The sequence below is a fragment of the Silurus aristotelis genome (assembly GCF_946808225.1).
Source record: "Silurus aristotelis genome assembly, chromosome: 28".
NCBI lineage: Eukaryota > Metazoa > Chordata > Actinopteri > Siluriformes > Siluridae > Silurus > Silurus aristotelis.
Window position 1 is genome coordinate 3,048,741 of NC_139601.1, and position 13,841 is coordinate 3,062,581.

General features: G+C 40.2%; 1 protein-coding gene across 1 annotated transcript in view; it reads left to right on the forward strand.

Annotated features, from left to right (window-relative positions):
- The first annotated feature begins 11,483 nt into the window (after positions 1-11,483).
- Positions 11,484-13,841, forward strand: part of adamts9 (ADAM metallopeptidase with thrombospondin type 1 motif, 9) — a 62,020-nt gene continuing 59,662 nt past the window's right edge. The window contains exons 1-2 of the mRNA XM_083534695.1: positions 11,484-11,747; positions 12,196-12,557. Coding sequence (XP_083390821.1) covers positions 11,666-11,747; positions 12,196-12,557 — 444 coding nt within the window. The 5' untranslated portion in view covers positions 11,484-11,665. The remainder of the gene's footprint in view (positions 11,748-12,195; positions 12,558-13,841) is intronic.

Below are 13,841 nucleotides of genomic sequence, written 5' to 3' on the forward strand. Positions count from 1 at the left end.
GAACACTTGCAAGGAACCAGAACCCTGAACACCATTTTCTCTATGGTATGAGCATGCCGTCATTATGAAACACTACAATGTGCATGTGGTATATACACGGCGAAACATACAGTCAGAGAAAATTTACGAAAGAGTTAAACAGTTAAAAGAACACAAGTTGGTCCAGGAGTCATGTCGATTCTATAGTAGCAAAGGTGTGTTTCTGGTCGTAATCTGAACCCCCCCCCCGCAAGTTCTACTTGATTGCTCAAAACAGACTTTCGTCATACAAACCTTGTATGCAGATCCGTGTATTATCTCGCATTCAGATGTAGAATTCGGTCATATTTTTCTTTGCGTTGTCTCATTATGTCTAAAATGTTTTGTGACAACAGCAAAGTCTTTATGATTACAACAGGAGCAAATGTACATCATCCATGACCACTGAACCATGCGCAAGATTTCATTGTGTCCAAGTGGGATCATCCAAAATCGTCAGAATTCAGCCCACAGGAATAAAGTCCTTCATATCGTTACGCACCAGACGCGAAAGGGCTCTAATTTCAGCTTTGTGTGCGATGGAGTCCCATTTGTTCCTTTGACAAATGATGTGTTGTCAAATTTAGCAGAAACCAGCATTTATTGCGGAAATACGACTATATCGTGTATCGGTCCGAATTTGTCTGGGGTGGAAGTTGAAAAGCTTGTGCAGATGGAAGAAACCGCAGACGCAGAAGAGATGCGAGGCAGCATTGGGGTATACAAACTACAAAGGGAGATTGTGGTCTCGTGAAAACGACTGAAATAAAGCCTGAACTCGGAATCCGAGTCGGATGAGATTTTGCTGTTTTCGGCTCTGGAGTTTGGAGGACAGAAAGAAGATCTCAAGGGAAGATGGCAATTTCACAGTACAAATCAGACAATAGCATATAACTACAAGATTCTTAGTATATAAAAAGAAACCACTTCCTAATAGTGGGTTGGTTGATGTGGAGGCAGCTGTGTGACAGGTTTTTTCTTCTGTCATTAGAGCATCGTTAGTTGATTGTGGAACTTGCTGATAATTACCTTTTTTTTTCTTTCAAAGATTAATTACCTGATCTTATACTTATACTGTTAGAAGCAATAAGATTTTCCTTATAAAACAGCCAGGTGGTGGAATGCACTTCCTCTGGCGAGCTGAAAAGCTGAGTCACTGGCCATCTTCAAACAACCGGCTGTCTGAACAAAGACTGAAGGACGTTCCCCAAGGACTTTAATGGGCAGTAATTTAATAGAAAAAAGCAACTTGTGTGTTTGTCATGGAAGAAAAAAAAGGCTCCTGAAAAAGTTCTCTGGGTGGTTACCAGATCAGCTGAAAACCCTCTTATGTACAATTTTATATGAAAAAGGATTCTCAAACCTGAACTGTCTAAAGAGGTACTACTGGGAGCCTTTGTCGTATTCTCAAATGTCAAAGCATTCCTTAAAACAAACATTCCTTTGGAGAGTAACCAGTTAACTTTCTACCTTAAGTTTCCACCTATTCTCCTTAATTAATGTCAGAAAGCTTTTCAACAAAGATTTTGAAGGGTTCTTGATAAACGAACTAACTACACGATGTCATCGTTGCACTCTTTCAATAGAAGTAAAAGGTTCCTCGAATTCTCTTTGGATGTAGGGTTCTATATAAAAGTTTCCCTGGATGAACAAACCAAGGCTTCCTGAAGTTGTTATATTTAGACCTTCTAATACGTCCTACATGAAACTTTGTTCTTAATCTTGCATTTCTTACAATTCTAGTGGACGTCTGGAATCAACTTACTGTATGAACAATATTATCTTATGATCCACATACGAAATAAGCAGCTCTTTGAGCAGACAAAGTCCACAATTTCAGCTTGCATTCATTGGTCCCGCTTTGGGACTACTGATGCACCACAAATATCTTTTTTCCCTAAGTAGCCTTTCCACAAAACCCAGGCCACAGACGTTCACACTAAGCAAACCTTTGACCTCTGGACCTGAGTGACCCAGCTGCTTCTGAAATCTAGTGTTCACATAGATGTCCTCAAAATAGCTCACACACTTGCCAGTTAATGCTCCTTACTCTAGCAAGCGGGACCAAACACTGGTACTTTGGATAGTAAAGGGTTATTTGCTAACATAAAATTAGGATTAAAATTGGGATTTATTAAAGAAATGTATTCTATGGTTTTATACAGAACCTATACGGATCTCTCAACAGATATGAGCAAATGAACCTGTAAGGGTTCTAGAGTTATTTTTATAAAGCAAGTATATTACATCCAACATACTTGGAAAGGAACATTGACTTACAGTTTTAGTTTTTTTTTTTTTTTTTGCATGTGTTTTAATGTATTTATAGTAAACAATTACTTTCCTACAAATAGCTAAGTAACAAAACGAACCTAATAATGCACTTTTGTCTTAACAGTGAGGGAATTGTTGCTACATGTCTGCAATGATTTTGATGCATCCTCTTTTTGGCAACAGAAATGTTCACAGCAGACGATCTGTGGCTATAATGTCAGTGCCTTAGGGAAGTACGGGGAGAAAAAGAAGTCACCAGACTGAATTTCTTCATTCTCACAGCTGTAGTTTCAGCATCAATTCGCTGTAGTCCTTCCTTCTGCCAGCTGGCTGGAGCAAGACATAGCATTTCTTGCTTAATCAGCACAAAGGCCTATTCAAGGATGCGGTTTATGGAGACTTTTACGAACAACTATAAGGAATATGAAATCGATTAGAATTTAGCTGTATAAAATATTTGCATTACGAAATGCAAAAAGTTGTGGATTCTGACACTCTACCAGGAATGTTGGCTTTGAGACAGGAATATTGAATACTATAGCTACCTGCCATTTTGAGTATTCAATCCACCAACCAGCAAGGAATTTGAAAAAAGAAGAAGAAACCTGATAAACCCAGGATACCAGAAAGCTACTCAAGCCCAAACCAGTGCCAATGATAACTTCTGCATGACAATGGCAAATATCACATAACATACAATACATACATACAATAACTAACATGTTCACTTCAGAGAAAGATCTTTTCTTTGCAATAAGTATCTGTGAGATAAAATTAAGCATGTAAGGATTCATAGCTGAAATATTGGATACATTCCAGGGCTGACTTTTTGAGATATGGTTTAGCAGCTTGGCCGAGATCTCCGATCCCACTGGAGTCATATGATAGTCACTACAGGCTTAGATGGAGAAAGAGATGGAGGTGCATTTTTAGCATTTCTTTTTCTCGCTCATTTCTTCTCTCTCTCTCTCTCGCTTTCTCTTTTTTTCTCTTACTTTCCATTTTCCATCTTAAAAACTCTTCAACACAGAATTTTCAGTTTAAATATTCATTAGAACTCCAGCTTATATTGGATCAAACTGTTTCGCTTGTTTTTACGAGACTACACGTTTTGCCCAATGTGGCAAGCCATCTGTCACTGGGGGTCTCGGAGCGCATATCTGGCCCCACTCCCATGGCAGGAAGGATGGCTTCACTGTTTTCCTTTTTGATCGAGAAAAACTAGCCAATAGTGAGTGTGCGAAAATTTGGAAAGACATTTTTGAAATGTTTTTTTATTTGACCTCTTCTCCCTGTTCACCAAGAGTAGCCTTAATGGAAGCATTAAGCTCCCAGTGTTAAAGCCCTTAGGCCATTGAAACTTCTTCAGAAAAACGTTGTCTTGAACCACTGAAGAGGATCAGAAATGTAAGAAAGAAAAGTTGACTTTACAAGAAGCAACCTTGAAAACTTACCAGGGTCCAAACAATGCATGCGGTAGTTAGCAGCAGTTAAAATTCTTGCAGGTTTGTTAAATATAATACACGAAAATGGCACTTTATCTTAACAAATCCGCCATAATTTCATGTGATTCTTCAAATCTCGCATTTCAATTCTTGCTTCCTTTCCTTTCTCGAGGGTAAATCAGGCTACCATTTCTTGGGTCACCCTTTGTGACAGCCACAGGATGTGATTCCTGACCCACAAGGCTGAACTTGATATTTTATAATCAATAGGGTCAGGACTTGAGCAGCAGCTGGAACAGGGCAGATATGAACAATCCACTGAGCTTTTTTGGCCAGGTGGATATCTGTAAAACTCTTAGTGTTATAAATGCTTCACATCATGCATGCCCTAGAAGAGAAATGTCTCAGTATATTGCTACAGCATCTGTAAGACAACAAAAAACCCAAAGCTTCCTGATGATCCACAAGACTGCCAAGAATAACAGAAGGATTAGTCCACGGGGAACCCAAGAAAACAAATCAAGAGTCTTCTACTGAAGTGCTGATGCATTACAAAGACACTGTGTAGTGAAATAAAAAGAAGTTGAGAAGTACCCCAGGTGTTCCCTAAGAAGGTGCTCTAGAGTAAAGTAAAGCCACTAGGTGTTTTTATGTAAAGAGTATTCTTGGACAGAACTCATCTTTCCTCTACACATATGCTTCATGAAACCACGATGTCCCTCACTATTGCTTTCTTTATCAACCAAGAGTGATTTGACAAGTTGGTTATCTTGTGGTTCCACTTCCCTGATTAGCCGTTGTAGAACTCCAGAACTCCTTCCAGACCATCCATCATGGTTTCATCCTAATCAGAGGTGTCGCTGTTCATTAAGGTGCCCAAGAATATCTCTCACACCCCCCAGACCCTATAATCCCAACCAGTCTCTTATTTTAAACACACAACCTCTAGAACCTGGCTAAGTGCACAGTGATTAGCTCGAGTCAGCCGTAGCCTGAAGTACACATCATTATTTTTAAGGGATTCGTAGTAGGGACGACAGATTCCCAGAAAGCTGATGCGCAATAAAAAAACATCCTGTGAGGAGGCAGTGCACGGTTTGAGAAAGAAAGAATTTGAAGGTTATCGTTTGAAACTTTGCACACATTCGCGAGTTACCGTGTCCTCACTCTAATCTTTGTGTATAATTCTTGACGGATCCCTGTTTGTCCGACGTTGCAGTTCCAGTGATTTTTTGTTTTTGGGCTGGTTGGGAGGTTAAGATGTGTCTGGTTTTGGAAAAGACCCCAAACAGCTGTGTTGTGTAGAGTTTGGAGACCAGACTGGTGACATCAAAAACCAAGATCACAAGCTGGGAATAGTAGAAACATTGTTCTTCTAAACCACTCAAATTTAAGATATAATCTAGATGTTTCCTAAAAGCATCTCAGCACAATTGTGGTTGAGAAAAGTAAAACTTTTTTTAGAAGAAGCATTTTATAAGCCCGTCTTTATTCATTATTAAGGAGCCACACTTGGTTCTACATGTTTAATCCATTTATATTTGTTTTCAAATGATTAGCAGCTGTGGCTATTTTGTGAATGACATGAGGACCTGAAGTGACACCAGCTCTTTGGGGTAAAAACTAATAATCAAATAATTGTTAGAGATTTACCTTGGTCAGGGTACAAGCAGATCCCAGGTCTAGAGAAGACGTATGAAAGCCAGTGTGCCCAGACCAGGAAACTCAAAATCAAACCACAGACACTGGAGCAGGGGGAACCCAATGCATTACTAAGCCAACCTTAAAGTAAAGATCAGAAATGAAAAACTACTTGTTCAACCTCCACATCATTTAGTCATTTGTGCTCATCATAGGAACATCTTTTGTTTTAACCCCCAAAAAACATCTCAGCATCAGCTCATTGTCATTGAATGCAAAATGGTTGAGCAAAAATGGATGAGCAAAAATGGATGAACAACTAAGAAACACTTGTACAGTCAATATATTGACAATATTGTGCAATCAATATAAATCAAATCAAATAAATACATTTGTGCTGCTGAAATTCATAGATGCAGACGGAAATCAAATTTTGTGCATTTTCAGTCACTGTGATCCAAACCATCGTTTATAATCAAGAAATCCTGAAACTGTGCAGCGTCATACTGACAACACAACCTTGTGAAGAATAACAAAGGGACTTTTCATTCTGATGGGAATGAGATGTTCATTCACACAAAAATTACTTTTGAGAGATGAAGTAATTATTTTGAGAAAAGTTCAGGCTTTTGCAAGAAATCCAATATGTTTGTACAAATTGTGTTTTACTGCTTTGCAGTTCGAGAAATGCGCCAAAGCCAAGTCAAGAAGCTTTTATTGTCATTTCAACCATATATAGCTGATGCAGTACACAGTGAAATGAGACAAAGTTCCTCCTGAACCCAGGTGCTACATAAAACAACATAAAACAACAGTAAACAACAGTCACAGAACAGAAGAACACAGAGCCAGGAACTAAGATCCTCACCACATAAAGTGCATGTGTGCCACTGGTGCAAACAGTGCAAAAGACAACACAAGACAGTGCAAGACAACACAGGACAGTGCAAGACGACACAGGACAGTGCAGGACAATACACAATACACAAAATATAAAAATAAAAATAAAAACAACAATAGCTCCGCCAGTAAAACCTGTCGTGACAGAATAAGGTGCACAGTAGCAGAAAAATGTAAACAGAGAAATGTAAACAGAATTGTGCAATTCTAGAATAGCAGCAATCAAAATAAAGTGATCAGTGACCAAAGGATTTGGACAGAATACTGTGCAAAGAGAGCAAGTCCCGGAAGATCAGCAACAAACGGCATGTAAACATTTTGCGACAATGAAAGGTGTGAATGGTGCTGAAACCTGGGTGTGCGAAGTGTATGTGTGTTGAGTCCGGTTGTACAGATCAGCCACACAGTTGTGTGTAAGTGTGTGTGTGAGTGTGTGCGTGTGTGTGAGAAGAGTTCAGTTCAGATGTTTGTTGAGGAGCCTGATGGCTTGCGGGAAAATTTGTCTTGTTGTGAGGGCCCGAATGCTTCGGAACTGTTTCCCTGATGGTAGGAGGGTAAAGTGACTCAGAAAAACTGCAATACTCAGTATGATTTCAGCTAATGCAGGCATAATAATTATTCTTTGCCTTGTGTTTTTACCAAAGGGTGTTATTCTTGCTCATACCCCTTGGGCAATGGCACCGAATGCCCCAATTATTGCTAACTTTTGCTATGAAATGGGTCGTTCTCAGGCTGAGTTATCAAACTCACAGGAACATGATTACTCTATCACTGCAATCACATACACTGCTTCCCAAACCCACACACACCCATTCACCCTTTGCCCTTAAGCAAAGAGAATACTCTCTTCCAAGAACAAGTGCTTTAATTCAAATGGCTTGCAACAAAGTTACAGTCATCTGGTTTAAGGATTTGATCCTTAGAAAAATATATATATTGTTGTGTGAATTTGTCCTGTTGGACAGACCACCCAAGACTTAATGGCCAGTATGTGGATTATGGGATGCATATGTCTGACCAAAGCAAAGGATGTGTTGCCCCATAACCCGGCCATCAAATAATATCTATTAAAAAAGTGTCCAAGCGGTCTGGTCTGGGTTGAAGTAAAGTGTGTTCAAATGAAGTTATACTGCCAATCCATTGAGCATTAAATCAACTAAAGGCATCAACATAAACACAATTATCCCCTTCCTCAGTGTTAACTACAACCAGCCCTGCTCTGACGCACAGCACCCCGTTTCAAAAATCACGATTACGTGACGATGGCTTGGTCCTTATGAGAGCTCACGGGGTGACTCCGAGAAAAGCTTTTGGCCATCGGCGCTTTAAAAGCCTGGCAAATTGTCCCTCTGCGCTTTGAAAATATGGGCCAACTTGCACAGTCCTGTTCAAGCTTTCTGCTCCTTATCTGCACTCATCAGACTTGAGGGGAAGTGAAGTTTACACAGACATGAGGTCACTCGGGATACATGATCAGAACCAGAGTCACAGAAATCCCCCCCCTCAACAAGCACACACACCCCCTCGCTTTGGAATTGCTCATTCAGCAAACTTTTAGATGCAAAGGCAAGCTATGCTCTTAGGAACACCATGTTACAGTGGTCAGTAAAAATGTGACTCATCTGGTGGTACCACATTCAGATGTTCAAAGAGATGGGCAAAAACAGCTGCATTGCAAAGCCCTTCATTAAATACTATCTAAAATAGTCTGGAAAAAAGAAAGACATTACTCTTAGCAATAGAAGTTGAACATTTTCCAATAACAGCACACGGACATGTTTTATTGCTTTTATACTACAGTCCTACTAATGAAACCAACACAAGCTGAGAAATTGGAAAATGTAAAATGATTCGTCATATACACTTTTACAATGCACTGACACTGGAGACTCCTTCCTGTTTGGCAGACGTGCTTATCCAGCACGACTCACAATTATGTCATTCATGAGGATTAAGGGCCTTGATCGGGGGGCCCAAAAGTGACAGCTTGATGGTGCTAAGATTTGAAATCAACACCACCGAGATACCACCTACTCTTAGCACCTCTTTACCTTTTGTAACCTTCACATCTACAATTTCCATAATGTTTTTGTTCTGTTTGCGCCTCAGTCTTCATATTTGTGCATTAAGGAGAACCAATCATCCATTTTTAACCTTTAATATTTACATTAGGTAGCAGAAGTTACATTTAAACTAGTTATAATGTGTTGTATGTGTTATGAGGCGTTACCTCAGAGAGCACAGTGCTGACACTGGGAAACTTCTTCCATCAATGTTATAAAACCACTTTACACATAGATTTTATTATTTATAAAATAACATTTCCTTCATTAAAATACATTCTTTGGAAAAAAGTATTGGGACAACTGACATTTCCAGCCATATGTATTTTCTCCCTATGGTGTTGGATGTACAGTTGTAGCATGAAACTTTCCCTTTCGATTGAACTAGAAGAGCCAAACCTGTTCCAGCATGACAATGCCCCTTTGCACAAAGCCAGCTGCATGAACATCTGCATTACTTGGATTGGAAGTGTGTGGAAGATCTTGTGGTCTAGTGGTCTGCTATAGAGCTCTGACCTTAATCCTATTGAACAGCTTTGGGATAAATTAGAGTACTGACTGCACTCCAGGCCTCCTCACCTCACCTACATCAGAACCTGACTTCTTGTGACTGAATGAATCTCTTCAAGCGCAATCCAAATTGTAGTGGAACATCTTCCCAGAAGAGTGGAGGTTATTATAAGAGCAAAAAGGCTAATGACGAAATGTGGAATGGGTTGTTCAAATGGCACGTAGGAATCTTATAGTCAGTTGTCTACAAACTTTTGTTTATATAGTGTATATAAATATAATCTCAGAATGCAGAATGAAACATTTCTATGGTGTAAAGAAATGTAGTAGACCCTCTCAAATGGGAATATTTCTTCTGCAAAAGTACAAAATGGTGATCTTAAAACTTAAAAAAATGAAATCATAGCCAAAACACGACATAAAGTAGTTCCAGCATGTACTGGGCTGTGTGTGCACTATTGTTGCTTGCTCGAAGCTTTAAAGAAAGAGTGTCAAAGCCTTTCAAAAGCCCCCTCATTAAACACGTCAAACACAACGATGTCAAGAGAACCAGAATCTATTAAACGGATGATGGGAATGCAGCTAAACGTTGCCTCAAAAGGCGGTAAATAATTTATTTGTAATAGTTTGTGGAAAATATAGTCTTTACACATTTCACAGATGCATAGTGTCGATCACAAACTTCATTCCTAGTACCTAAAGACTCCCCCATTCTCATTCGTTTACGTCTTTAATGTAAGCCAATGGTTTTAGTGCATAATACTTCACCCAGCAGATAATGAGAGTTAAGGGGCACTTCTGGGAACTTTTACGACTGTGTGTGCACAAGTGTGTGTATTGTGTGCATCTACCAGAGACGCTGCTGATATCAAAGCGAGCTCTCGTGGGAGCCAAAGCATGCCCCAGGATGCGATTGTTCACCTGAAACAAAAACTATATATGGAAGACGATCAGCGGCGGCGTTCACATGTGAAAACATTTTACTTAGTTATGTTGCTGGAGGATAAATAACATACATCACATATTTGGGTTTTTTTTTCTTTGAAGAGCGGTACAAGCGCTTTTACAGCTTGTTTTGTGTAGCACATACATCCTACCCCCCATAATTACTGATAAACCAGGCCTTTTCCAGCACGTTTTATCCATTTTGTAAACTTCAAAGCATTTGTATATGCTTTACCAGTTACAATAATCTCCTTAATTGTCGCCTAGTGGTCGATCCGTCAATAAAAGAGCAAAAAATCTTGTGATGTGTAAGGAATAAAACATGACAAGGCAACTAGTTAAGCAAATAATCGCTAATGGGGTCACTACTGGGACCGCTGAAAGTTGTCTCTTTCACAATCCAATGTGGTGTATTCGAGTGACACGACAGCGATTTTCCCAAGACTGAAGTCATAATGGTAAGTTTTATCCATTTATTGTTTCATTGAAATTATAAAATGTCTTTAAGATATTCTAACGGCATATTTCTCTTCTCTAAGACAACAAAATACACAGCCTTCATGTCCTTGAGAAAACACGAAGACTCTTCCTGTGTCACACTCTGAGCTCGGACACCTTTCTTAATAATGGTAAATAAATAAACATTTTTGTGTAATTTCCTATTTATTATACATTATTTCCTAGATATTTATGTGCCACTTGATTGTGGTTTGTAATCAATCATATTATTACAGGTGCACGAAAAACCTGATAAACTAAAGGTGAGGGTATGTGATGAACCAGAATTGAGAATCTAAAAGCACTGTATTGGAAAATGTTATAATTGTGTGTTTTTATTTCACAAAAGTCTTCTGCTGTATAGTATTAAAATCTGATGTAGTTGCAGGCGATGGCAATGATGTAGCCAATCAGGATGCTTTCTATAGTCCCTCTGTATAATGGGGAGAGGATATGTGATGAGAGCTGGGCTTTTTTCGCCCGTCTCGAATGACATCATCAGTGAAACTGATTGATACGCAAACTATAGTTGGTCAATTGAGGAGGGCAGCAGGGTCTTTATGTGCTTCATGACAACCTCCTGAAGCATTTTATTAGTATAGGTGTGAGTGCAATGGATTGCAAATCAAGGTTTCAAACTTTCCACAAAGGTCCACATTTATGCACATTCATTTATTTGTTAATGGCAAGTAAACAACAACAGGACAAAACAGTTTTGCCTAAAAACTATAAAAATCCTTGGTTATTTACTTATTTCTTGATGTTTTAATACCAATCACAATACACACCAGTACACCATGAACACAACCTGTTATTTTCATTTCCATTAGAGATTTATTGGACTACTGTTATGTTTCCCAGCCTTCCCATCTCAGGTGTTTCTCCTAACCTATGTTCCAAACAGCTATTTTTTCTAAGTTGTTTGTTATAAAGCTGTAACCTGTAAGTATCTGGTCATGTTTGGAGATCTGGTATCTGGTAGTTGCATCTTTGATATGAAGAGAAGAATCCAAGCGACACCTGTACTCAAAAAATCCTCCACCCTCTTCCTTCTTTATTTTTTCTCACAGTAGTATTGAACCGTGTCTCCACTCACATCCACACCCTCCTCCATCCTCCTTCTCCTCCTCTTCCATCCTCGAACCTCCCTCCCTCCCTCTTTCCTCTCTCGCACCCTTTAATAGGCTACGTTTCTTCAAGTTCGCCAAGAACTCAGACCGAGCTCGCGGAACCCCCGGCGCACGCTCGCGACCATGTCATCCGCACACGCGTGGAAAAACGCGTAAAAAAAAGGAGACTATTCTATTCGTGGATTTTCCTCGCGCGCGAACTTTTTCGTGGGTTTTCTTCTTTTTTTTTCGCAGATTAATCATGCACGCTTATCTCTGGGGTCTGGGATTGTTCATCTTACTTCCAGACTTTACGAACGGATCTCCTGCACGCTCGAGGAAAGGTAAAGGAAACTTTTTTTTTTCCAAGTTGTCATTCATTTTCGGCTTCCCGTTAGATCGCGGCGCGCGCTCCACCTAGTAAAATAGAGAATGAATGAATTTTTAGTCGTGCACGTGATAAGAAATCATATAAAAGTTTGGCTTGAGCATGCATCAGCGTTACGATTGCATGCTTTGGTTACAATATGATTTTTTTTTTTCAATGCACCATGAAACATCAGGATGCATTTAGGGATTTCTCTTTTGTCACACCGCAATTGCATATGATGCATGTATGTAGTAAGTCTTATAGTTCAGATGCATGCATTTACATTTAGAAAAATACGCATTTAATGTAGATACAATCCAAAGGTGTGAGAGGGTTGAGAAGTTGCCATTAGATCGCTCGTGCATGTCAAAAGTGGAAATCAGCCTGGTAAAGGAAAGCCTGCTCTTCTCACTCGTTCACAGCCACATCACCGGCGCACTCCGGAGCGCTTGTGACGCCCATCCGAGTGAGCGAGGCCGGGGACGCTCTGCCCGCGAGCGCGCACTTCAAACGCAGAAAGCGCGAGACGGAGCAGGACCACTGGGAATCCGAGCACGTGCACTACAGACTCTCGGTCTTCGGTCGGGACTATCACCTGAACCTGACGCTCGAGACGGGATTTATCGCGCCGCTCTACACCGTGTCGGTCCTTGGAGCGACCAACTGGACGCGCCAGCAGGAGGAGGAGAACGACGAGGAAACCGTGTATCAACACTGTTTTTATAAAGGACACGTGAACGGAGAAACGGGACACGCCGCCGTCATCAGCCTCTGTTCCGGCCTGGTGAGTGTAAAAAAAAAACAAAAAAAAAAACCGTCCCTACTTGAAACTAGGGAATGCGCATGCGCAGAAGAGGTGATAAAAGCCATTGATGAAGGCAGTGTCATCATTTGCACATGAAAGTGGGTTACATCAGGGCATTCATTCATCCATTCATTCATCTTCAGTGCTTTTTCCTGCTCAGGCTCATGTTGAACCCAAAACCTGTCCCTTGGAACACTGGGAACACACCCAGGATGGGACCTCAGTCCATTGTGACACCATGCACACACATTCACTATAACTCTAGAATTTAGCTGCACAGTTTTGCATGAATCTTTTACGGACAAAACTGCAGTACCCAGAGGAAACCCCCTTATGGAGTTCCGCAGCACATAACCTTGGACACATGTAACCCCTAACTATGTTCTTATTTTAGAACAGCTGTGGCCAGAGGTGCTGTAAACGGTTTAAGTTATATTTACATGGAAATGACCTAATCTCATCCTATATGGGACGATTTCAGGACACGTTAGCTGATTTCCTTAACATCCAAACTCTCTCAAGCACATTTACGTTCACACAACTTCCGCAATTAACCGAACTTGGTGTGTGGTTAGACTGTGACATACCACTGTTTACAGCTAGGAACTGAATATACTGGATGTGCCTTGGCTCTACCATGACCCTGACCAGTATCAAGTGGGTTTTTGAGATGAATGAATGAATTCTCCATATCTCTAATCTCTAGTTTTGGGAAAACAGAATATTCCCAAAAGCAAACCTCATAAAAGTGAATTCTGTCTCACCTTTCTAGCGATTCATGAGGTGTTATAAGTGGGTTATGATGTTGCATGGCTGATGATAATGTATATTAATGAATGAAATCCATTGATTCGTCAGTCGATCAACTAAAGATGATCGGTCCATCCTTAGTTTGGAGTGCGCAGAAACACCTTATTCATGTTACCCATTCTGTTTTCACTGAGACAGACCAAGGGGAGGTTTCCCAAGAATGAAAATCCATCAGAATATATTTCAAGTGTATCTAATTGTAGTTCTCGAGGGTGAAATTAAGACCAGCCTACTTATTTAATCAGTGATTACTTAAAGAGCGGGTTTAATAGGTTTATTAGAGCTGGCATATAGGAATGTGGCCTGGGATCCTGGCCATGTTCTGCTGAGTAAGAACCACAGAAGTGTATTTTGACGTGGAATTTAGCACTCTCCAGAGCGCTGTTATTGTTGGAACGTTCCTCGGAGCTTCCTGTACTTTCTTTCCTCGGGTTCTTAGAAAGACCAGTGCCG